Source organism: Cucurbitaria berberidis (assembly GCF_010015615.1).
Source record: "Cucurbitaria berberidis CBS 394.84 unplaced genomic scaffold K460scaffold_7, whole genome shotgun sequence".
Taxonomy (NCBI): Eukaryota; Fungi; Ascomycota; class Dothideomycetes; order Pleosporales; family Cucurbitariaceae; genus Cucurbitaria; species Cucurbitaria berberidis.
In genome coordinates, this window is record NW_024468941.1 from 325,832 (window position 1) to 349,205 (window position 23,374).

The 23,374-nt window shown below is 51.4% G+C and overlaps 8 protein-coding genes across 8 annotated transcripts; 2 read left to right on the forward strand and 6 right to left on the reverse strand.

Annotated features, from left to right (window-relative positions):
- Nucleotides 1-2,937: 2,937 nt before the first annotated feature.
- K460DRAFT_359909 (nuclear protein bima) lies at nucleotides 2,938-5,486 on the reverse strand (the record flags this gene model as incomplete). Its single annotated transcript, XM_040932226.1, has 3 exons — nucleotides 2,938-3,294; nucleotides 3,346-5,102; nucleotides 5,153-5,486. The coding sequence occupies 3 exons, from the start codon at nucleotides 5,484-5,486 to the stop codon at nucleotides 2,938-2,940; spliced, it is 2,448 nt and encodes an 815-aa protein (XP_040782762.1).
- A 497-nt stretch (nucleotides 5,487-5,983) lies between these two features.
- Nucleotides 5,984-6,720, forward strand: K460DRAFT_359910 (uncharacterized protein; the record flags this gene model as incomplete). The annotated part of the gene is made up of 2 exons (XM_040932227.1): nucleotides 5,984-5,992; nucleotides 6,205-6,720. The coding sequence occupies 2 exons, from the start codon at nucleotides 5,984-5,986 to the stop codon at nucleotides 6,718-6,720; spliced, it is 525 nt and encodes a 174-aa protein (XP_040782763.1).
- Nucleotides 6,721-7,543: 823 nt separating this feature from the next.
- On the reverse strand, nucleotides 7,544-9,198 carry K460DRAFT_371412 (uncharacterized protein). Its single transcript, XM_040934350.1, has 2 exons — nucleotides 8,434-9,198; nucleotides 7,544-8,252 (listed from the first exon to the last, which is right to left on the reverse strand). Exons 1-2 carry the CDS (start codon nucleotides 9,112-9,114, stop codon nucleotides 7,698-7,700), a joined length of 1,236 nt encoding a protein of 411 aa, XP_040782764.1. The 5' UTR covers nucleotides 9,115-9,198; the 3' UTR covers nucleotides 7,544-7,697.
- Nucleotides 9,199-10,360: 1,162 nt separating this feature from the next.
- Nucleotides 10,361-12,109, reverse strand: K460DRAFT_359912 (RNA binding protein-like protein; the record flags this gene model as incomplete). The annotated part of the gene is made up of 1 exon (XM_040932228.1): nucleotides 10,361-12,109. The coding sequence occupies one exon, from the start codon at nucleotides 12,107-12,109 to the stop codon at nucleotides 10,361-10,363; it is 1,749 nt and encodes a 582-aa protein (XP_040782765.1).
- Nucleotides 12,110-16,965: 4,856 nt separating this feature from the next.
- On the reverse strand, nucleotides 16,966-18,093 carry K460DRAFT_296056 (3-oxoacyl-reductase; the record flags this gene model as incomplete). Its single annotated transcript, XM_040929604.1, has 5 exons — nucleotides 16,966-17,085; nucleotides 17,184-17,346; nucleotides 17,422-17,481; nucleotides 17,542-17,753; nucleotides 17,842-18,093. The coding sequence occupies 5 exons, from the start codon at nucleotides 18,091-18,093 to the stop codon at nucleotides 16,966-16,968; spliced, it is 807 nt and encodes a 268-aa protein (XP_040782766.1).
- A 203-nt stretch (nucleotides 18,094-18,296) lies between these two features.
- Nucleotides 18,297-19,569, reverse strand: K460DRAFT_389803 (ferredoxin reductase-like protein). Its single transcript, XM_040935750.1, has 3 exons — nucleotides 19,369-19,569; nucleotides 19,232-19,316; nucleotides 18,297-19,186 (listed from the first exon to the last, which is right to left on the reverse strand). The coding sequence occupies exons 1-3, from the start codon at nucleotides 19,517-19,519 to the stop codon at nucleotides 18,502-18,504; spliced, it is 921 nt and encodes a 306-aa protein (XP_040782767.1). The 5' UTR covers nucleotides 19,520-19,569; the 3' UTR covers nucleotides 18,297-18,501.
- Nucleotides 19,570-19,912: 343 nt separating this feature from the next.
- K460DRAFT_421195 (uncharacterized protein) lies at nucleotides 19,913-20,918 on the reverse strand (the record flags this gene model as incomplete). Its single annotated transcript, XM_040938125.1, has 3 exons — nucleotides 19,913-20,264; nucleotides 20,501-20,773; nucleotides 20,823-20,918. The coding sequence occupies 3 exons, from the start codon at nucleotides 20,916-20,918 to the stop codon at nucleotides 20,112-20,114; spliced, it is 522 nt and encodes a 173-aa protein (XP_040782768.1). The 3' UTR covers nucleotides 19,913-20,111.
- Nucleotides 20,919-22,028: 1,110 nt separating this feature from the next.
- K460DRAFT_421196 (uncharacterized protein) lies at nucleotides 22,029-22,846 on the forward strand. Its single transcript, XM_040938126.1, has 2 exons — nucleotides 22,029-22,579; nucleotides 22,647-22,846. Exons 1-2 carry the CDS (start codon nucleotides 22,341-22,343, stop codon nucleotides 22,792-22,794), a joined length of 387 nt encoding a protein of 128 aa, XP_040782769.1. The 5' UTR covers nucleotides 22,029-22,340; the 3' UTR covers nucleotides 22,795-22,846.
- The last annotated feature ends 528 nt before the right edge of the window (nucleotides 22,847-23,374 follow it).

The following is a 23,374-nucleotide window of genomic DNA, read 5'->3' on the forward strand; positions in this document are numbered from 1 at the left end:
TTTTATAGACTTTTGCAACGCTAATAAGATTTTTTTAATAATATTTTTTTTTTATTTAATTTATAGCTTATAATTTCTAAATATAGTGCTTTTTTTATTTTTTTTAACTACTTATTTAACTAAGCTCGCGCACTACTTTTATTATAGCTAAAGTTTTATTTTTATAAATAAAAGCAATTTTTTTTTATTATTTTAAACTACTTATAATACTATATTTATTTTTATAAATATATAAAAAGTATTTAAAGCTATAAGCATTAAGCTACTTAATACTAATATTATACTATAATAATTTAAAACACAACTACAACAAAAAAATTAAAAATTAATAAATAAAAAAAATAATAATAAAAATACTTAAAACTAGCTCTGCAATTTATTTAAAATTGCTATAAAAAATAAAGTAAAAGTTAAAGCTAAATAATTAGGCTTTATACTATATTTTTTTTAAGTGCAAAATAAGCTTTTTTATTATAAAAATAAAAGTTTTTGCAACGCGCTTTTAATTAAAAAAAAGTATAAAAGTAAAAGTAAATTTTTAAATTTTTAATAGCGCAAAAAATTTTATAGTATTATAGTATTTTAAAATTTAAAAATTATTTAAAAAGCTTGCGCGCGTAATATAGTAAAATAATATAAAAATAAAACTAAATAATTTTAAAAAAAAAAAACAAGAAAGCTAAAAGCGGCAGCAATATTATATAAAAAAAAAATTATAAAAAAAATAAAAATAATATAATTGCTTGCTAAAAAGTATGCTGCAAAAAAATATATAATAATAGTTTAAAAATAAGCTACTACGCGCGCGCAAAAATAACAAAAAAAAAAAGCTATAATTTTATAAAAATTTTATAATAAAATAAATAAATATAAATAAATAACTTTATATTTTACAAATTTAAATACAGCAAAGTATTATTATATTATAAATACTAAAAGTAATAATTTAAATATATTGCAGCTACTACTGCTTTTGCTTAAAACTACTGCGCGCAGCTGCTAAATTAATTTTTTATAAAAATTTAAATAGTACAAATTAATTGCAAGCATTTATTTACTAATACTTTAAAAAATTTTATAATAATAATTTTTATTAGTAGCTTTATAGCCTTATTTTTGCAGATAGGTGACTTTTGTTGAAGTAGTTTATTAGCTGAAACAGTTCATCGGCTGATCCACCTCGGTACGCGCCGGCCTGTTGCGTTATTAGGCTCTTGACCTCTGCTACCCCACCACGCATCTACTCGCAACCTTCGACACACCATCGAGAGATACTACGAAAACAAGATGAACTCTCAAGACTGCCTGATTATGACGAAGCCGCACGACACTGCTCTAAACAATGACGGAGCGGCGCAGCCACACTACTCACGACCGTCGCCTTTCATGCGACTTCCAGCTGAGCTCCGAATCATGATCGCCGAATATGTCTTGACGTTCGACCAAGGTCTGGAGTGGTGCTGGAAGAAGGAAGAAGACGGCAAACGCGTTGGGACATTCAAGACGTACAACCCGAGAGTAAAAGGCGAGCCGCCGAAATACCCGACGAACATGCTAAGTCTGACCCGCCAGCTACATCGAGAGACCTCGCACACGTGGCTCAAACTCAATACCCTCCATTTCCATGGAGGGCTGTTCGAGGAAGGTCTCGAACTGGAATTAGAGGACGGAGTTGATGCCTTTGACCTGGCAGTCTATGATTACGAATTCTTCCTATCACGCATGGCACCCGCACATCTGGCTGCGGTCGATTCCATTCAAATCTACAGCCTAGGATGTTCTTATGATAAAAAGGTTCTCCGCAAACTAAATCAGGTAATCGCAAAGTACGGAGAGAGCCATTCAGTGAAGATTTATGACGATGAATGGGCTCTTGTTATGCTTGGAAATGATCCACCAGACATTATCGAGGTCGGAGGTTATTATGTGAAAGCTCTTCAAGAATTCGATAGAGATCACCCTGGTCGTACATGGCGTGTCTATCTCGACTGCGTCCACGATGAAGAAATCGAGGCATGGCGGAGGTACCTGTCGACTGCCAATTTCAAACTCGCGCTTGATCGTCTCCATAACGGCTTTTGATGACGCTCGCCGAAGGTCGTGTGCTGGACATAACGACATGTAGGACAGGGGTGATCAATTGGAATGCTTCAGATGACTGCAATATAAGGCGTGCTCTGCGGGAACTCATGGTAGCTTCGAGCAAGGAGTCTTGATAATGATGCACATCTTTGTGTTTTTATTTGCTCTGACGTTCATATGCAATTGTTTCTACCTATCGTACACGTCTCCCCCGGCTAAACCAACTAACCAACCAGTACTATAACGCTGCCAAGCGTGCCCTCGTTCTTTTTTCGACTGAGATGATATGCCCATAATAGTGATGAATTGAAACGGTCATGTAAACCGAAAGACGTCAATAATGGCACAGCCAGCCAGCCAGCCAGTCCCCCAATCCAAGCGTTCGGCTGTTGTTAAAAAAGGGGTGTAATCGTATTTCTCATGCAAGTCCAGTCCTGTCCAGTTCATCCACCAAGCAAGCTGAAATGCAAGGCAAGCAAAGTAAAGCAAAAGCAAAAAAAAGTACACCCAACGCCGCCCCCAAATGGACGGCTTCAAATCAAATCAAGTCCACTCCTCAGCGCCTCCCTTGATGCAGTGTATGCAGGTACAATGACGTAGTGTTCGCTCCTTGTTGCTCCGATCCAGTATGCTCCAGAAATGCAGGAATGGGGTATAGAGGGGGTATGATGGTGCTCTCGAAGTATGCGTGGGAAGGTCAAGGGTCATGTGATGTTCAGAGTCAAAACGGGAAGACTTTTGCCTGCCTGTTGATGACCTTGATCGGGGTGCCTGTCGTGGTAAGGATAATGGAACGTAATCGAGAGACGCACGCGCATGCTTGATCTGTGTCACTCAGTGACGTGCAGAAATTTTTCATCGCTCATCCTCACTGCTCCACGCCCCGTTGTCGTCTTCGTCGATGCTCTCCATGACCTCTTTGATTATCCCGTGACTCTTCGGATCCAAGTTCATCGCAATCGTCAAATGGCGAATCGCACTCGCGCGATCTTGCAACTTCTTATAGCATCGTCCCAGCAAGAAGTGAATATTCGGGTCATCTGGCGCAGCGTCTTTCAGGTACAGAAGTTCTTTGAGCGACTCTTCTGGCGCGCCGAGCTTGAGCAGGATCTGCGATTTGCGGAAGCGGGCCATGATGGAGCGGGGATCGATTTTGATCGCAGCTTCGAATTGCATGAGGGCGGGCTCAATCTTCTTCATGCGGTCGAGAACCTAGAGTCATATAAGCCATGAGTGTAACGGGTATCGTTCGAGAGGACTTACCAGTCCGATCCTCACGAGGATCATGGCATTGTTCGGATTGATCTGTGAAGCTGCCCGGTAATGCTTCTCGGCCACCTCATACTTGCCCATCCTCTCATACACATTCCCAAGACCATACCAACCATTGTAGTGCCTGTTATCGGCACTAATCGCGTTGCGGTACGCTGCCATGGCCTTGTCAAACTCCTCATTTGCCACATGCTCGTGGCCCTGGAGAGTGAAGGCATATGCAAACTTCGGGTCCAGCTGTGTAGCTCGGGCAAAACACTTCACAGCATCGTCATGCTGGCGATCTAGCGAGCTGGCGTTGCCGAGAGCGCACCAAGCTTGCGGTGAGAGGCGATCTTGGTCCATCAGCGTATGAGCAAGATGGCCCAAAGCCACTTCCTGCTTCAGTTGCCAGAGAGTATTTGAGTACACTTCCATGTGCTCGAGATACGAAGGGGTCTTTTCGCGAATCTGCCGGAAAATCTTCTCCGCTTCGGCATACATGGCGCATTCGTAGTAGGCCTTGCCAATCTGCGCCAGTACCCAGGGGGTGTCGCGCTGCCCCTTTGGGACCGCGGCAAACGCCTCCAAAGCCTTAGTCGACTCATAGCGACTCAAGTGTCTGTAGCCTGAGCCAATCCTGAGTAGTAGATCCAAGAGCCAGTTCAAGGCCTCTTGCTCTCGTGCTGTATCAACTTGCGGAGCCATCCGGGGTGGTTGTGCCGCTATAGCAGCTGCACTCGCAGGTCTCGACTCTGGCTTCGACATTTCAGAGGCCTCAAAGTGCGGCTTCCTGTTTCCACTGACAACTCTGCCGACAATCGAGGCAGTGCCCGTCCTCCCTTTAGTGCCCGTTGCCTTGACTTTCCGCAGCTCGCGTCGTTCTTTCGACTCTTGGTCTTTACTCGACAGTCCCCCGAGTCTGCTACTCGATGCCCTGATCTGGCTTATCGAATTCTGTAACCTGGTACTCCTCCGCGGTGGGGCTGCAGTGGGATCTAATGGTTGTGTGCTTGAAGTTGGGCCGTGTTGCATGGTTTGGCCTGACACGGTCCGCTTATGGCCGTTCTGATTAATCGGCCTAGGGATGTCTGTCTGGTCGCCTTCTGGATTCGTCTTCGTTCGAACCCTTGAAGTGATGGATCGCATGCGTGGCGGCTCTTCTACCCCGTTGAAACCCGGCAATCGTGGCTTTCGCGCTGGTGCATGTGCCATATCCATTCCTTGCTCGGTCAGGACTGGGCCTCCAGCTTCGCCCATCAAAACATCCTCATGGTGGAAGGGCTGGCCGTTCGCGGTGGGAGTTTCCACATCGTGATGCGTCGAGTTTGCACCGATGCCATTTGTGCCAGGATTACTGCCATTCAACCTTGAGAGCAGATTCGATCCACCGAGGTTGAGTCCGACGTCGCCTCCCTGCCGTATGGACGGATTAAAAGGATCAAGGTCGGGAGTTGAGACAAACGGGTTACGGGTATCTAGGCTCTCTTGCGACGAAGTAGTATAAGTTGCATTCCCGTTAGTTGCAACGTGCGATATCGAGGCCAGCATGTCCGGGGTAATCTTAAAGACGTTCTGGGGCCGGACTACAGCCCCAATATCGCAGAGGCCGGTAAAAGCGTCCCACATGAACGAGTTGATCTTCAAGGCCTCGACATAGTAGTCAATAGCCTTCTTAGTGTCGCCGTGGGCGGCGTACAGCTTTCCCAGCATGCAATAGCAGGCTGCGGCGTCGGGAATGTGGCGTCTCGACGTTTCGGAGTGCTTGCCTGTGAGTACAGTCAGTATCATTACGACGCGTATCCACCACGGCGCTTACTCCAGTGATTCCGTCCAGCCCAAAGACCGCGAACCTTCTCCAGCGCCTGAGCACCTGCATCATATCGCTCGAGGCCAAGACATGCTTGCGCAAACACATAGGCACATCCCAGATGCTGGGAATGCACTCCCTTGGACCTCGAGCAGTCGAAGGCAGCTTTGTATCTTCCGAGTCGGAGGTTGCAAAGCGCTAAAAGGTGCGCGGCGTCTGGGTTGCGGGGTTCGAGGGCGTGTAGACGACCGGCAAGGAAGAGGGCGTTTTCTAGGAAGCTGTTGTCGAGGTGGTAGTATATAAGCTGCCGCAGCTGGGCGTTAACGCCCGCGGGCGGCGACATGACGGGCGGACGTGGTGTGTTGGTAGAAGGATGGCGCCTAGGGTAGAGTCGCGAAAGATGTTTGTTCACCGCGGTATAGGCATGAGAGCGGCGAGGTAAAGGTGCGGCGGGTGGGGATGGCGAGTGGAAGGCGTGTCTCTGCAATCGGTGTCTTGTTGCTAGGTGACGCTTTCGGCGTGCTCGACAAAGCGAATTGGCAAACACGGTCGGCGCACAGGAGAAGTGAGGTTGAAGTAGACTATCTATGAGTCCATAATAGCAAGCAGCTATTGTCCGAGCAGCTGCAGTGAGTCCAGATGGCGCGCGAGGGCGTTGTTGTTCGTGACGGGCGCGGTGAGGTTGCTCGCGCTTGTTGTGAATGCAGGTGCGCACGGACGGTAAACCAACCACCAGTCGCTGAGGCGGGATGCATTGCTTGGCCAAAGACCCTCCAACACTCCCGACGTCGCCGCACACAACCCTGACGGCCAAAAGACTACGCTGCGATTACGCTCAACATGGCGCAGGTATGTTCCTTCAGACCACATCAGACCCAACATCAAACCCCACAATAGCCGGTGTCAATGCTAGAAATGGCTAAATGCCAATATCACTTTCATTCTACAATTCCACTAGGCAGCGTTAGAGCCCTCAATGCATTATCGCTGCTGTAGTGGGATGTACATGCACTTCGAAACCATGCCAAAAAAGATGCTGTTCATCACTAACACCACCCCAGAAAGCCACCAAAACCCTCGCGGCCAGCAACACGGCCCGCCTCAACCAAACCCTCTACCTAACCCTCGCAATCCACCTGCTATGGTGGTTCCTCCGCGCGCTCATCTACCGCTCGTCGCTCTCCCGGAAATCAATCACCCTCTACCTGCTCTTCTCCGCGCCCCAGCTGCTAATCCAGTTCTACTTTGAGCGCCTGAGCCGCCCGACGCTCAACGAGGATGGCGCCGTGAAGCGCGCGGGCGAGGACCTGGAGGCCAAGGGTCTGACTGAGTACATGTGGGATGTCGTTTACTGGAGCTACGGTTGCATTACGCTGGCAGCTCTTGTTGGCGACTACGCTTGGTGGCTGTGGGCGGTTATTCCGGCGTACTCGGGGTATGCGGCGTATACGACTTATACAGGTATGAGGGGAGGGTATCAGGATGCGGCCGGTGTGCCTCAGCCCGGCGCGGCGACGAGCAAGCGGCAGGCCAAACTTGAAAAGCGAGGAGGGGCGCAGAAGATGCAGTATCGATGAGGCACTGAGGATTCGCTATTAAGGGGTAGTATGATTTGCTGCGATGAAAGCATGGGGGCAAAGGCGCACACACTCCCATCTAGCGAGAAGAAACTCGTGAACTGGGCGGCCACAAGAGCGAGAGACGTGCCATGCTCCATCCACGACAAAGCGATCTACCAGCAGCGTTGGCAGCGAACACAGTCAAAGGCGTGATGATAGCAGCGCGACCAAACAAGTCGCAGGTCGCAAGTCGCAAGTCACACCAACGACCACCCTCACCTCACAGCAGCAGCAGCAGAAAGTACCAAGGACAAAAGTATGTATGTAGCACCACACCTCATGTACCAATAAACCTACAATGTACAACGCGAAAAAGTCCCTTTCCCAAAAAACAAACCCCACCAGTCCAGTCGGACGTTTCTCCGCGAGACCCATACAAATTCACCACCCACTCACTCACAGCGCACATCTTGGCACACAACGCCATGCAGTGGGACCAGGGGGCAAGGCAAGCAAGTAAGTAAGTTAGCGGGGTCTCGTCTCGAGAGCTACGCTACGCTCCAAATCGGTGAGTGGGTGCGAAGAGAAAGAGAGAGAGAAAGCGTACAAAAAGCGAGGGAGGGCGGTCCCGATTTGTGGGATTGCGGAATTTCCTGCACGACGGGGCGTGCATTGCATGGCATGGCATGGCATGGGCATGGTATGGGCGTCGGTCGTGTTGACCGATCAATGCGGCTCCCTTTACGCTTCTGTTTTGCGGCCAACTCCGAGAGAGGGAGAGACGCTACCGTGTGATTGATCCAACGAAAATGATAAAACTAGTGGTGCAACCGAGACTTTTCGATCAATACATGTTGATAATAGTTTCGTTACATTGCTACAAGGGGGTATATCTTCCCCTCATGCAGGACTCGCGCTGACATGGTATGCTACAAGAATCCAATACAGACAGATACATAGTGTACACAGTATAAGCCACAGCCTCAAGCCGCGCTCTAAGCCTCGACCTTGGTAGGGATCTTGGGGATGCCCCTCTTGCGGTCTTGATGCGGCACGCCATACCGCCACCCGGCTGCCTTTGCCCCCCGCCCATCGCGGCCTGCGTCCTCGACGCTGACGTCCTGGAAAACAAAGTCCCATCGTCGTTTGGGGACGACCTTGAGAGCCCGGAGTTCCTCTTCTTTTTTCCTCTCTGCGTCCCGCTTCCGCTTTGCCTCGGCTTCAAAGCGCTCCTCAGCCAGCTTTCTCCTTTCCTCGAAGCTCAGCCCGCTCGCTATTTCCTTTTCTGCTTGCACTAGCTCAGGATGTGGGATCCTTGCATCAGCTGGAAGTAGGTTGTTGTCAAACGCTTTTCCGGCATCAACACGCGTGAAGTGACGCGACTCGGCGACAGGAACAAAGAGCTGTTGCCGTGTTGCCGGGTGGACCTTGAGGTCGTTGATGGGCTCGTGGACTATGGGACGTTTGCCCTTCTGAGAGGTGTCGATGTTTGGTGTTGTTGGGAGCATGGAGAGGACAGCTTTGCTGTAAGGGATAGCTAGTGTTTGTCCCTGGGTGACTATTAGCCAACTACGCATATACAAAATTGTAATAGTGATAGTTTAGGGTTGATGACGATCAGCAAGAGCATGACTTAAGTTTTGTAACCATGTAGGTGTCTTAAAGACTAATCGAATTGTTTAAGTCTCATCATGTCATCACGGGGTAGAAGGAAAGCATATGAAAACGTACCTGTGCAATCCACTCCTTCTCCATCTGCTTTAGTCGCACAACGGCGCCAACACGCTCATTGCTGACGCCGAACTCAACACTAGCAAGTGATACTGTTGCGCCGTCCTTCTTGACGCGTTGGTATATGGCTTCTCGTAGCTCTTCGCTGAGTACTGGTTGAGATCGGAAGTATTTGTTTAGTGGAAAAGGACGGAGATCCTCTGCTGTTTCGGGTGGCAGTTTTCCATCGTCCTCTTCTGAAGTCTTCTTGGCTTCCTTCTCCTCAGCTTCGCCAGCACGAATTGCCGCCTCTAACTCGTCTAAGCTTTCTTGACCCTGCGGCGCCGGGTCCTCGGCCGACTTCTCTTCCTTGTCCTGTACTTCTGCCTGCCCCTGCCCTGGAGGTTGCGGGGCATCTCTCCGCCATCCCGGACCTGCTCGAACGAGATTACCGTACTTGTCGTATGCCCCCAGGTAGTTGGTGGAGCCCGGCAGAGGCTCCTTCAGTGACCTTCCAGGCCCATTGAGCCACTCATAGAATTTCCGCCGCCGTAATGTGATCTGCTGCACTGGTGTTGATGAAAAGTCGCGCGATCTCTGTGCTACCCTGATGAAGGGCGATAATCTTGTGCATGGGCAGGAGACGAAGGGTGATGAAGCAGCGGGTGAGGGGAGGTTGGAGGAGCGTAACCGCGGAGGCATTGTGATGCTGCTAATGCTATCGCATTGATTTAAGAGTATATAGGGAAGAGGAACAGGACGGGGGTATAATGAGTGTGGGCTGGTGTTGTGGTGAAGTTTACGCTGCAAAGCTCGAAAAGTTTGGACGCATGGGGCAGGGGCCTTTCCTTGGCACGGCTGGTAGCCAATCACACCGATATCCACTTTCGCACGGTATCACACTGCATTGATTGATTGCCAGCCCTCCTCTTCTAGAAGCGGTCGCATGTTCGAGGTGATGTTATGCTTCTAGAAGACCGATCGGCAGGTGCAATTACTCAGGTACAGCTTCAGTCCTGCAAGCTGGCGTCATCTCATGTAGGCACATTTGATAGAATGATGACGAATAGTAGCATGAAGCAATAAACTAAACTCCATTGTTAGTGGTGCAGACAAGATTACGTTTGCTCGAGTATGGGTGTGAAGCGATGATGACTTTTATTAAGTGCTGTAGGGGGTTCTTAACGCCAGATGTTGCGCCCAAAAAGGGTATTCGAAAACGAACAGAATGATCAATAAAAAGAATTAGGCCGAAGCCAAAGGAAGAAAGATATGAAGAGGACGCTAGGTCCAAGCAAATGCTGAATGAATCGCAGTAAAGACAGGATATCGCCTAGCTCCTAGTATGCTGCGGAGCCTGCAATGCGCATCTACCGTGTAAATGAACCCAAAATTGCAAACTGTCCAAGGAGAAGAGCCTGGGGATATTCCAATATGAGCAGGTACCAACTGAGCCTCTTCCCGACCAGTCCATGTGGTCCCGCTTTTCTTAGTTCCCGACCAGAAAGCAGGAAGAAACGATGGGTAAGTGCAGCCTCAAAGGCGGCGAATATCGAAGTAAAAAGTAAAGAGAAGAAAGAAAAAAGAAACCCAACCCCTCTGCAGACGCCAGCTCCACCCAAAGCCGTGTAGTAAACAAACAAACAAATCGCACAAGGGGGAATCATCGCTGTATGCTGGAAAGGAAGTCCACGCCCAACGGGCGTAATGGATCTAAAGGAGATTCCGCGCCAGTACCCATGCCCTTGCTCAAACAGAGAGAACTGAAGCCAATATTCAACCCAAACAACTCAACACCTGCGCAATGACTGAAGTGACGGGGTGTAACGCAACAAATGGATGAAGCAACAAGTTTTGCAAATTCTCGGTGATGGTATACGAGCCCAAACTCCTGGATCGTCACTCGTAACGGCATAGCAGATTGATATCGTCGTCGTCGTCATTGTCGTCAGCGTCCCATCATATATGCCGTGTAGCTGCCTCCCATGCCTCCGAAGCCGTTACCGGCAACGCTAGTAGCAAGTGGCTGGCGCATAGGGCTGGCCATGTCGTTTGGGCCCATACCGAAGCCGCCGTTGGAGTACATGCCGAAACCAGAGTTGCCATTGTTGTTGTTGTGGTGGTGGTGGTGGACAGGAGTCGAAAGTCCTGGAGGCGCTGACAGCCCAGGCGGTGGACCGGTGGCTGTAGAGAAGCCGGGCGGGGCCACGACATTGTTGCCAAACCCTGACAGAGGGGTAGATGGTGTTATGGCAGATGGCGGGCCCATGCTGGAGCCTTGTCCGCTCCGTACCCCCAAGGGGTTCTTGGAGAAGCTCAATCGAATGCCGCCCTTGACGCTATTGTGCAACATGTACCCGTACAGCTCATTCAGCGCCTTGGTAGCAAAAGACGTATCCTCAAACTCGACGAAACACATGGGCCCGTTCTGTTTGGTGCGGAAACAGAGTCGCTTGTATCCACGTTGCTTGGAGAAGACGGCCTTGAGCTCGTCCTCGGAAGTGTCCATGGGAAGGTTGCCCACGTACAGCGTGTTGCATGGCGGGTTTTGATCGGCCGGGTTTACAGGCGGGTACGTGGGTCTCGCAAAATGCTGCGAGTACTGTTGGAATCCAGTGTTGGATGCATTGCTCAATGCAGAGGGAATGGTATGTGGAGACATGGCAGACATGGTCGCTCCCGGCGATTGCATGTTGGATCCAGACCGGGGAGAGGCATAGTTTGGCAACGGTGGGGAGGTCATGCCATTCACGCCGTTTGTGTTCAGAGACAGCGATGCGAAGCGGGAAACAGGAATTGGCGGGTTCGGGTTCGTGGCCCTGCGTTGCATGTTGGACTGGACTGGTGGACCGCCCGTTCCGTAGCCAATCGACTCGTTGAGCAGGCCATCCACGTCGTCAGCCTCATCATTGATGACTGACTTGCCCAGGTTGCGGCTGGTGAAGGACGTGTTCACGGGGGATGTCGGCGAGAAGAGGTTTGTGGTGGGAAATTCTCCGTTGCCAAGACCCGGGGTCCCGTTGGGTGGGGACATCTTCTCCATGTTCTGGAAAGTGCCATTATATCGTGATGATTGTCGGCCGTTGTTAGTCGTGGCGATCCCGCTTGCGATGGATCCTTGTCGCGTAGATGCGCTGCTGTCCACGGTGTTGCGCCGTGATCCGATGGCGCCGGGAAGGCCGTCCTGGAGCAACTCTACGACCAGGGTCGCGTCGTTGGTAGCATTGCGCTTTCCATTGAGCAGGTCTCGGGCCTCTTTTGCGCCTTCGTAGGTCTGGAAATGCGCTACAGCCGAGGCGAAGCCCTTGTCCTCGGAGAGGCGGGAATGGGACACGAGCTCGCAGTCGACGAGGTCTTTGGCGAAGAGGAGAATGTTGCGCACAGCGTCGCGATCGCTGTTGCTGGGCAGTTTGCGCAGAAAGATGGTGTGGCGGCCAGGTTTGAGTTCGGGTAGCGTCTCGGCGTCGCTGAAGGAGAGGAGAGAAAGGCCGTTCTTCTCCATGGGCCTGCGCTCTCCAAAGGCGGCGGGCATGCCGTAGGCATGCGATGCAGCGAAGACGTCTGCCGTCATGGTGTTTTGCGACGAGAAGGGCTTGGGCGGCGAGGAGGAGGTCGAGCTACTAATGGAGCCGTGGAGAAACGGGCTGTTGGAAAGGTTCGAGGGACTCGTGCTGGTCGGACTAGGCCCACCGGCCATTCTTTCCTTTGTCGTGACGGTATTGCGGCGGCCGTCGGGAGACAAAGAAGTGGGTGCGGTCGAGAAGTCGAAAATTGGACGATCAGCGAATGCAAGCCAAAAGCGTTAGGATCCGGACCGAATGGTGTCAGACTGGCGAAGGCGAGGATGGAGGGGATGGGGTGCTGGGGGTAAAACAGCTTTGAAACGTCGTTATGCCCAAGGCCAAGGGTAGAGGGGCGCGATTCGCAAGTGGCAGAGCAGGCGCACAGGCGAAAGGACGGGCGATTGGGGCGCTGCACGGTCAGACAAAAGAGCTGGCGTCGAAGCCCGTGGTGGTGCCAGGCGTGCGCGCAGCCGCGGTGGAATGCGCGGAGCAGAAGTGCGGGTGGGCGATGAGTGGCGCGGCGTAGGGTTGCGAGATGCGATCCGCGACAGTGCGATGTCTGCGACGGGGGTGGGTGGGCCTAAGAGTGAATCGGCAGAGAGAGAGAAAGCGGCGGATTCGCGCTAGACAGGAGCCGGGAGGTGAAGGAATGCGCATGCAGCGAGGGCTGCAATGGTGATTGGGAATTTGGGAAAGAGAAAGAAAACGGTTGCTGAAGCCAATAACGCGAGGCGCAGGAGGGGGATTTTGGGACTTTTTTTGGGCGACGGGGACTCGAACGAACAGCGAGCTCGGGCGATCCGTTGCGTCGAGGCACTCGGGCCAATAGGGCGGCGGCAGGGGTGGCAAGCGTGTGTCGTCAGGCAGAGAGGGTGTATTAGATGGAGTAGACGGATGATACGCGGTGAGCAGCAGCAGTGAGCATCTATCTGACAGCGTTTGCGCCTTGGGGGGGCAGAAAGGCGACGAGGGGGGAGGGGAGGGCAGAGGGTGTGGTGGTGGAGGAGAGGAGTGCTGAGGTTTTGGGGGCGCGACTGCTAAAAGTGATATGATAATAAGCCCAGGGCAGGAAGAAGGGAAGGCGCGTTCGTTGGGACGGGACTCGAATTGAATTGTGGAGAGTGTGGTGGGCGCGGACTGGGACGCGGACTTGTGGACTGGGACTGGGACGCGACTAGGACTGGGACGCGGACTGGGACTGGGGACGAGGGACGGGGGGGAGGGAAACCAAACAGCCCTGAAGCTAGCTGGTTTGATTTGATTAGTAGGAGACTACTAGTATCTATGGTGGTGGTGGTGGTGGTGGTGCGAGTATCCAAGTAGCACAGGTACCGCACTCGACGGGTACCGTCAATCAACCAGTCGAGGCCTGCCTGATTGACCCCGATATGTAGTGAATGATGATGACGCTATACTACTCCGCGATAAGAAATGCTGGCTGGTTGTGGTTGTGCGTCTGCTCTGCGTCTGCGTCTGCGTCTGCGTCTGCTATGCGCACTTCCAAGCTTTCTTTTCCCCGTGGCCAGGTGTTCCTTGCTTGCTGCGTTGACTCTATCTGGTGGTTCTGATCTATTCTGTCTGTCTGTCTGCCTCAATCAAGACTCTCCCCACCTCAGCAGCTACACACACACACAGTAGGGCCTTTCCAGGCTGACCTCCCGCTGCCGCCCACCGCCTTTCCCCAGCCATCTAGGGCAGACTGAGCCGGCCGGGGCCTGCATTCCTACTGGCTGTCTGCTGTATCAGCCTCTAGCGACAGCTGAGGCGCCCGCAAAGCCTGCAGCAGCGTCGTCCCACGGAATGTCCCCTCTGCAGTCCGAGTGCCGCGCTCAAACTCCCGCTGCCATACACACCACCCACACACACCTTGACCTTCACCGGGCGGCTCTGCCCTCACTCACCACCATCACAAACAAACAAACCCCCCAGTCACAAGTCAGCGACGTGATGGAGGGGGCGTCCACCCCCTGGAATGGCGCTTGCATGCGTCCACTCGTCCACAACGCGAAAGAACCTTTAGCCTACACTCAAGCGGCATTTCGCGGGTGCAGTCGTAGTCCCATCGGCCCTGCTCCGAGCCAACAAGCCTGAGAGAACGCTGCTGGATGTGGCTCATGGCGCACTTTTCAGGAGCAGCGGCCGCTTTTGCGACCGCGCCCTCGAACAGTACCATCCCAGCCTTTGGCGCTTCAAGTACCGGCCGTGCAGCGAATCATGTTTCTGGCCCTCCTGTGGGAGATCACCCTCTAAGCCACAGAGTGGGCCCGCCTTGTCCCAGTCCTGTCGCTCCGTCCATGGAACCGCTGTTCATGGAGCTTCGCTGCGGGTGCGCGTCTCTTGTGCACCGCAGCCTGAACAACAAAGGTGCAGGCTAGAGCTGCCCCGTCTGCGCACGCCCAACACACCTGCATGTCCTTTACAATCCTCCGAGACCTCTGCCAGACTTGCAGGTCAGAATTTAGATCAGGCAGCAGGCGCACGGCCAGCCAATCACGCCCTCCCAATCTTCGGCATGCCGAACCCCTTCCCGTGTTGCAAAAGCAACGCCTAGTCGGTGCGTTTCCCTTCGTTCGGCTCAGACATGATACCTATCTTGATGGCACGTGGGGCCCTCCTAGCGCCTTCCTTCAAGCCATCATCCCGCGGAGACTGTCAAGACATCTCCAATGACTCCAACAAGGAAACGCCCAAATCTGTCACTGGAAGATAACCGTTTTCAGGCCTGCTAGACACCGCCACGTGGATCCATCCAAGGCTCCATCACTTCCCTCCTTCATGGCTGCCGAGTTTGTGTACCGGTCATGGCCATGCTGATTGGCACGGTATGCAGCCTGCTCGAGTCTTGTGCTCATGTGCAACCGTTGGCAAGACGCTGATTCGCCCGCATGGCCTGAAGGGTACTCGTACCGCGCCATTCATTCTCTGTCACGTTCTTCCCTCTGGACGTAATCCCCAAACCGGCAGTATCCAGACTTCTACTACACCAATGCACTATGATTCGAGTCACTGTGACTCGACTCATCACTAAGCCTTGTAACCTGGACTAGGAACAAGTACGCAGCTGACATGTCATTGTTTTCGCCTGTCCAGTCAGAATCAATGCTTCTCCCTTCCATTGCTGCTTTAGCCAATAGCCAACTGCCGGACTCAAGCCACGGAGAGACAAGCAACATAAATGTTCACCACCACAGTCCTATTCTAGTTCACAATCACGGCGCTCAAAGATAATCTGCTCCACTTTTCATATGCCAGTTTGTCGAATCAATCGTCGTCGGAGCACCCTCGCAGCTTGTGACTGTCTTTAGATCTTTTCCACGCGCCTGAACACCTCGCGTCAGCATGCTACTAGTGCTCTTGAACTAGCAAATGCCCATGGATGCACCACCAGATACGGCCCAATGCACATCCGAGTGGTACTCGAGAGTATCCCTGCAACTAGAGAAAAGTGTCGCTTGTACCCGCTGCAGCTATCCGACGCAAGACATCCTCAATTGTAACGACACTACCATGGTGGAATGATCAATGTTACCTCCACACCTACGTCTGATCTTACTACGGTAGTTCAAATAAGACAAGCGCGAAAGGAGTGTCGGATTGCGAGCATCAAAGCATCGGTAAACCCTAGCTCGTCCCTGGCCTGCATCCACACCTCTCAAGGCTCGGTTTTGGGACTTCTTTATTACCCCAACTAATGATTATCTTGTGGCTTAGATTATCACATTGGCTGTAATGCCCTGACAAAGACACAATATGCAAGAACCAGGTCTAATTCTACGTTGGAACAAGACAGTAGTCTAGGCGGGCTCTAACGCCAAAGTGCCGACATATACAACGAGCAGTAACGGGTTACGCTACCCCTGATCGCGAAAGAGTCAACTCCTATGTATTCTTCGGTCTTTATACTTTCAAACAGCTTTATTAGCTGGCTCAAACCCTCGGCACTATCTCTGCCCAGTCCTGTCAATGCCCTTCCATCTTGGAGGACGTCGTTGGATCTGCACCTTCACCCCTCACGCGACCAAGCGCGGCTTAGACACTAGCGCACATCACCCCAGTCTAGGAAACGTCTAATCGAGGCTCGGAGCACTTGTTCATGGGAGCTAGATCCGACCCTTGACATTGGCCAATCTCAACATCCATCTCACGTCTTGACCCGATTCCCCACATTTCAGTCCCACATTTTTGGATCAACACGCCAACCATACAGAACAGCGAAGACACGGCTCGTCTGTGTTTCTAAAGTCACCACGAACCCGCCATGATTCCAAGAAACGACCTAACGGAGAGAGCGCTTACGACAGCGAGAGCGCCACGACCCAAGCGACACGAACTGACCCAGCCAAACCAGTCGTAGCCAAAGGACTCCAGATTGGGTATCGATGTTGCGAGTGACGGCGGTGCCTAGTCCGACTTTCAGTGCGTGAACTGTCAATGCGTACGCCAGGATTGATCGGGCCGTTACAAGACCAGCTGCAGGCGCAAAATTGCGGGGAAGCGCGAAGCCACCAAGTAAACTTCAACTACACATCGCGACTTGGGTATACTGCCCAACCTGATAGGACTGGGCGTATGTTTGAGCCGACTCCGCGCCCCGGCGCTTCGAGACAAAGCGGGCCTTCCGAGTAGAGATCAAGTGATTGTTCGTGTCTGCGGACAAGACGTGCTGGCGTGAGCTAAGACAATAGCTTTGGAATGCTGACTGGCTGGTGTGATGGTGGACTAGTGAAGAGCAAGGGGTTCAGGCGTCCAATGCGTGTACCGTAAAGCTTCACGGGGTTTTTTCGTTGCTAACAAAGCGAACACAGCGATGGGCGTGGTACAAAGCCATACACAGCCTCAGCCTCTAAAGCCGAGCACGCTTATCTACGGACGTTTCTACTGTCGTGCCAATTCCTTGCCTGTCTGTCTCTCCAAGGAAAGGCGCATGCCATTGTGCGCCTTTTCGCGAACAAGGTAAAACCTTTTCCCACAAACCGGCATGACTAGTTCCTTACTGTGGAAACATGCCCCCATCGACGGCAATAACTTTGTTCGTCACGTAGCCCGTCTTGATCATCCACAGCATCGTCTCTGCAATCTCGTCTGGCGTGCCGAGGCGGCCAATGGGTATCTCTGTGACCATCACGTCAGTGTCAATTTCTTAGAAGCTTTAATACGACAAGAAGAGTATAGAGAAGTGGAGAATAAGGATGAAGTACTGAGATGTACGGTTAGCAGACAATACATACTCTTCGACAATTCCTCATTACTCCCCGGCAGCATCTTGGTCTGCTCGATAAGCGCAGGCGCAATTCCATTCACCGTGATGCCTTTCTTTGCATACGCATTAGCAAGCCAGTGTACCATACCATGCAGCGCAGATTTCGCAGACCTATACACAAAATCAGCACCCTCTCCAAACGAATCCATACAAGTAAGCAAACCATAAAGAAAAAGAAAGCCTTACGCATAATGCGGTCCAATAATCCCCCCCGTAATCCCCGCGACACTGCTCACGAAGATGACTCTACCTGCCACCAGAAATCAGCACAACATCACAGTCTACCCATACAGATTCCCACGCTACATACCCCACCCTTTCTCCTCCATGGCCGGCACACACAGCTGCGTGAGCAAATATGCAGACCCGCAATTAATCCGCCACGTCCGCTCAAAGGCCTCGATAGACACTTCGCCCACGGATTGCACGCCGCTGTGCCCACCGGTAGAACCCGCGTTGTTGATGAGTATCGTCGGCGCGCCTTGTGTCGAGGTGATGTCTTGGTGCATATGCCGGACCTACTTGCTCGTATATCAGCTCAGCTCTACTCACTCTATCTTCCCTTAATATAGGCTTTGACTCTCGCGAGGAGACAAGGGGACGCACATCATCGTAACGCGCCATGTCCGCCTGGTAAGCTTTGAACTCGCTGCCAAATTGCCGTGCGTACTTGCTTTGTAGGCTGGTTTGCAGCGCGGAGGCAGTTTGTTCGTCGCTGTTGTAGTGCAGTGCAAGGGAGCTGCCTAGGCTGGCGAGCAGATGGGAAATGCATGAGCCGATGCCGCCTGTTGCGCCTGTTATCAGGGCGAGGTGGCCTTGTAGAGGGGGGTTTGAGGAATCTTGTTGTTGTTCGGCCATGGTGACTTGACTGAGTGGTTGATGTACTTGTTGGATAAAAACTTGACTCGGGCGTTGACAGGTTCGCAGAGGATAGAAACTCATGTACTAGAGTCTTTTCGTGGTATGATGTAATGTTTGGGTTTGGTGTAGCAGGGAAAGTCTAGGCGGAACGTCATGACACTCCTTTCAGAAGACTGCAGACGCCAACTTGCTAAGATTTTCTCGACACATAATGACAATTGAGAATGTGTGGATAGTTGTATTCAATGACATTTGCTAGGCTTGACTAGATGTAAAGTAAAGAGCCTGTACACTCTATGCATATGTACGAGGGGTAATCAACGCCCAACGACCCATGGAATGGCCATTGTCTCGATCTCAACACAGCTCCCATGCTGACGCTCCTCACTCCCTTCATCTCCCCAATTAAAAGCAGAAGACCTGGTCCTCAAGCTTGCTGACCGGCTTCGCCTTGGCAAATCCTAAGCTCTCTGTAGCCTTCTTCATCGCAGCAACCATCGGTGGCGGTCCGCACACTAGAATCTTAACATCGCTCGCTGGTGCCGGGAGCTTCTCCTTGATATAGTCGGCCGTGACGAAACCAGTGCCACCAGTCCACTGCGCCGGCGGGTTATTGAGTACATAGTGCACCCTGAACTTGGAGTCCTTGGCCGCCAGCGCATCGAGCTCGTCCTTGAGCAGAATGTCCTCAGGATTCACGTTGGCGAAAATCAGGTCCACCTCGGTCTTGTCGCCAGCGGCGCGGCCGCGAATTACTGCCTTGGCGACCTGCAGCATGGGCGTGATGCCCGTGCCACCTGCAATCATACCAAAGTGCCTGACCATGTTCGGTGTGTATACCATGGCGCCCTTGGGTCCCCGGACCTTCATCTTCTGGCCGATTTGTAGGCTCGCGACATGCTTGGAGATGTTGCCTGTCGGGTAGGACTTGATGAGCAGGTCGAAGTGGCCCTTGTCTAGATCGGACGAAACCGGTGTATACGAGCGGACGAATTCTTTGGGTTGGCCGGCGATCGTAGCGGCGAGGGAGATGTGCTGGCCGATGGGGAGGCCAAGGGTGTCGGTTTGGCGGGGGAGCTTGAAGCGGTAGCTGGACGGGTTAGCTGTGCCGACGTTTCAGAGGCAGGGAACGTACATGGCGGTGTTGTGCGAGAGTACAGTCTTCTCCTCGAGCTCAAACTCTTGGAATTCGGTAGGCTTCAGTACTTTGCGGGATCCTCCTACAAGATGTTAGCTCGCATTTCCTCCTAGAAGCAAAAGACAGTCTCTTACCGCTGCTGTAGAACTTCCATCCTCCCACAATTGCTATGAAGAGCACGGCGAATGGCAGCCATGCCCTATTGATTATCGTGACTCCGGTCAGTAACAGTACCGAGGGTATGTAAATGCCATGTACGTACTGCGGCGCGAATGCGGAGCCCATGATTGAACAGCTCTCAGTGGTGATGGATGACTGGGAAGGTCTGTAATCCAGAGATGAATGTCAAGGGAGTCCCAGACACGTTTTAGAGCACGTCAATGAAGGGTGTGGGGTAGCTCGCTACGAGTCGTATATCGTGTGAAGACACCTTCGAACGGCCGAACAAGTTGCGATTTCGGTGCGATTGGTTTATCAGCCGAAGCTTGGCAGGGTCTGGCCAGATGAAGCCGAAGAACGGAGACGGCGTGGATTCTACGACGGAGCGATCCCAACAGCTAAGATGTGATTCAACTTACATGTGAGTTTCAAAAATGCAAGTAGAAACAACCCATAGGGTCATCTATAAACTCAATTCTTCATTCTTGAATTATCCGGCCGGTACGGACCGACTGCACAGTTGGGAAACTATATCCTAGTTAAGACTAGGCGGCGACTTTCCGCACTGCTGCACGTTCCATGCCGACCCAACTGCCTGAAAATTCACTCTTCAGCTCAACGGACGACTCCGGACACATTGACATCTCAACCATCCGAAATACCCTGACGAGTATCACACCATGTTGCTGTACCTTCGTAGTGCGCAAACCTTACGAACTTACTTCTTCTCGCCCAAGGCAGCCCAATTGGCCTCGAAAGTGCCGAATCGGTTCCCCTCTGGATCCTTGAAGTTTGCGAACCAACCATGATCCCTCTCCGGCCTCTTGTCTAGGACCTTGACGCCGCCGAGTCTCACAATATCGGTCTCGATCTGCGCAACCGTCGAGTCAGCCAGACATGTACCAACAAACGCGTCTTCCAGATGCTAATCCACCCCCGCAACTAAATATTGTCAAGACTCGCTCCTCCATGTCTCGGCAACATTGTACTTGCGGTAGATCATCGTCCATCCCCACACTTTGCACGCCCAAGCCCCGTTATTGCTCAACGCGTTGTGTGGGGCGGTACATTCATGTTTGCTATTTGTGGAGAAGAACGGGAACGTACCTTATCGATGGAATCGACGAAGTAGTACACCGTGGATCCGATACCCATGGGCTGCTCACCTGGCTTGGCACAGCCATCGGGAAGCTTGACGATGCCGCTAGAGAGACCTGTAATGTTAGACTCTAACTCCGTTCTCGTTCCTGGATGGATCCAGACATGGGAAGAGTTCGACACACCAGAAGGCTGTTGAAATGTGAATTGCACAATTCCCTCCATTCCAGCCTCCTCAGCGGCATGGAATTTCCAGGCGGGGAACAATGCAGCATAGAAATCCTGTCCGAGTGAGTTAGTGACCATGTGTGGAGTCAAAATGTATCTGTACCTTCAGCTTCTGCGGCTCCGCAGACATGATTTCAATCCAGCAAGGCCCGCCAGTGGGCGGCACGGGAGGAGCGTCCTGCTTGAGGTCGGTCGGCATGATGGATGCTGTGCTGAGCCTCGAATGATGAGTCTGCGGGAGCTATACTGGGTAAGAAGTGGGTATATAAACTTAGTGAGATATCTGTGAAGCTCGATCTTCTGCTATCTAAGGCAAGTCAACGACGTAGGGAAGGAAGTTGCATCGTAGTGCAAACCCCTCACTTCCCCACCAGCTAGGACAGAAGGTTGGTTTGAGGTCCCGTATTTCTCGCATTGTTCTCCATGTTCAGTCACATTATCGCGTGGCGTTTGACAAGCGACGCGGCAACGCGCCTCAGCTCCACGAACCCCGCGCGTAGTCGGGTGACTGCGTGTGCTCGCGTCAAGACGAGACACGCGATTCGAGGAGGTGTGCATGTTACGACCGGAAGGGTTTCCAAAGAGCACAGCTATTGGACATTAACGCACGTGTGGCGGTCGAGGTCGAGGTCAGCTCGCCCAGTGCGAACTCAATAAGAGTGACTCTGCGATGACGACAACTTCAGGAAGCTCGTGAAGCCGGTTGAGAGGTATGAGTAGCGCTCGCTTGAAGTTTAGGTCAGAAGCTCTTCCTTGAGAAAAGTCAAAAATGAGCAAAGAAGTACGTGGCCCTTGAATCTAGAAGTCTTACAACCAGAGTCTCAAAACAGCAATTCTAATAATAGACAACGATGCGAGAGTGTCCACAAGAAAAGCGTAGAAGTGTCTCTGTATTAGTATGCATTGCATGAACATGAGCTATTGAGGCCCGAAGGGGGAAGAGATAGTTGCCAGCAAAAAAATATCCATTGTTTCGAGATAGCAGTTGCCACCTTGGTCAGCACAGCAATGGTACCCAAAGATTCTGTTAGCGACAGAAAGATTGGTGTACCTCGTGATTGTTAGAGAATACGGATGCTGAATCATCATCCGACAATATCGGGTATATTGCTGATGCATAAGCTAAGCACCATTACGATCACACTCAGCCGGTCCCTTGACCACAAACACTAACTACCAACGCAATGAGTAGCAAAAGGTCAGCAAGTACTACTAGATGACAAACCTATTGTTCAAACTACTTACCACTAAGGTTAGGCGATCGGGCGATATGCGCCGGTACGAAGCTGCGCCCTCTGCAATGGATCAGCACCTTAAAATAATCGTGTTACTAGGACTATGGTAGGAAGGTAACAAAGATCTTCACGAAGAAGAGCTTCATGTGGTTATATCTAATGTCATGCAACACTAGCGGTGTATCCCAGCCTTGCCCATGTCACGGGTATGGGGCGTTTCGTGAACCTGATAGACGTCGAAATAATTCCTGCGAGCTATGTGAGAGGCGATTCAAGAGAATTATAAAGGCTGCAGTGACCTGGAAAACCAAAGAGTATCTCATGCTCATACCCTAACCACAAGCACCTCAGAATCCACTTACCTATTCAACGCTCTTCCCCACAAGATGAAGCTCTCCGCAACTATCGCAGCACTCTCCGCTACGGTCGCCCTCGCTGCCCCAGTGGCAGACAACGCCGATAAGCGCGCCACAACCGGGGTATACCTCTGTAATGATCGCGGGTTCACTGGCTACTGCGTTCACATCCCCTCGGCTCCGAGCCAGTGCGTTCCACTCGCCGCCGATCTCAACGACTTGGTCAGCGCGGCAGGCCCTGACAAAGGTAGCTTCTGCTACTTTTTCGTGTAAGTGAACCATATCGTGCAACGGGCCGGTGTTCTGAATGTCATGTGTGGCTCATGTTCAACATAGGAACCCCAATTGCGACACGAGTGCCGATTTCTTCCACGTCGGACATCCTGGTGTCGCTGATTTGTCCAAGACGCCCGTCAATGGGCCTACCGGTTCTACCAGAAACTTCGAGGATAAGCTGAGCAGCTACTTCTGCGTCAACGAGTAGTTGTTTGAAAGATAGGGAGATAAGTGACGATGATAGGGTAGTTGATTAGTTGAATAATGTAATCCGTATGCATTCAGCAACCTAAAGGCCAATTTTGGCTTGAACAAAGACTTGTGAGTTTTTTCGCATGTGTGGTACAGCTATGCAGACATGAAGAGTTGATACAACCTTGTTGAGGATCACAAAGGCGTGAGCAGTCATTCGATGCGTCAGGTAGATATCACCCTGTGAAAGTGTTAGGGTAATTAGCAGTTATTGAGAGCGAAAAATAAATATTTAATGCTTTTGTTAACCGTTAGCCCAAAATGTATTGCAGCAAATCTTGGAAGGATATAGTTGACTTACGGATATCTCCGCATTTAAAGTATACCTCTAATTCAGCAATAGCTTAGCAGGGCTTTGCTAAGTATAGGCACTTCTTCGACTTTCTTTCCCCATCCCATAGTAGATGACCGTGAGATCAAAGTCACGCGGCTTGTAGAAACCGGAAACTGAGTGTGTAAGCGAGTGTACCCCTCCGCTTTGCAGTTCCCGTCATAAGTTCTCTCTCACAACTATAGATATATAGCAATTATTTACA

Excerpts from the sequence above, each read along its gene's own strand:
- K460DRAFT_371412 (XM_040934350.1), bottom strand. The coding sequence starts at position 9,114 with ATGCCTCCGCGGTTACGCTCCTCCAACCTCCCCTCACCCGCTGCTTCA. Across the intron at positions 8,253-8,433 it reads AGAAGGAGTGGATTGCACAG|GGACAAACACTAGCTATCCC; the intron begins GTACGTTTTCAT and ends ATAGTCACCCAG.
- K460DRAFT_389803 (XM_040935750.1), bottom strand. The coding sequence starts at position 19,519 with ATGGGCTCCGCATTCGCGCCGCAGTACGTACATGGCATTTACATACCC. Across the intron at positions 19,317-19,368 it reads ATGGAAGTTCTACAGCAGCG|GAGGATCCCGCAAAGTACTG; the intron begins GTAAGAGACTGT and ends AACATCTTGTAG. Across the intron at positions 19,187-19,231 it reads CTCTCGCACAACACCGCCAT|CTACCGCTTCAAGCTCCCCC; the intron begins GTACGTTCCCTG and ends TAACCCGTCCAG.
- K460DRAFT_421196 (XM_040938126.1), top strand. The coding sequence starts at position 22,341 with ATGAAGCTCTCCGCAACTATCGCAGCACTCTCCGCTACGGTCGCCCTC. Across the intron at positions 22,580-22,646 it reads AGCTTCTGCTACTTTTTCGT|GAACCCCAATTGCGACACGA; the intron begins GTAAGTGAACCA and ends TGTTCAACATAG.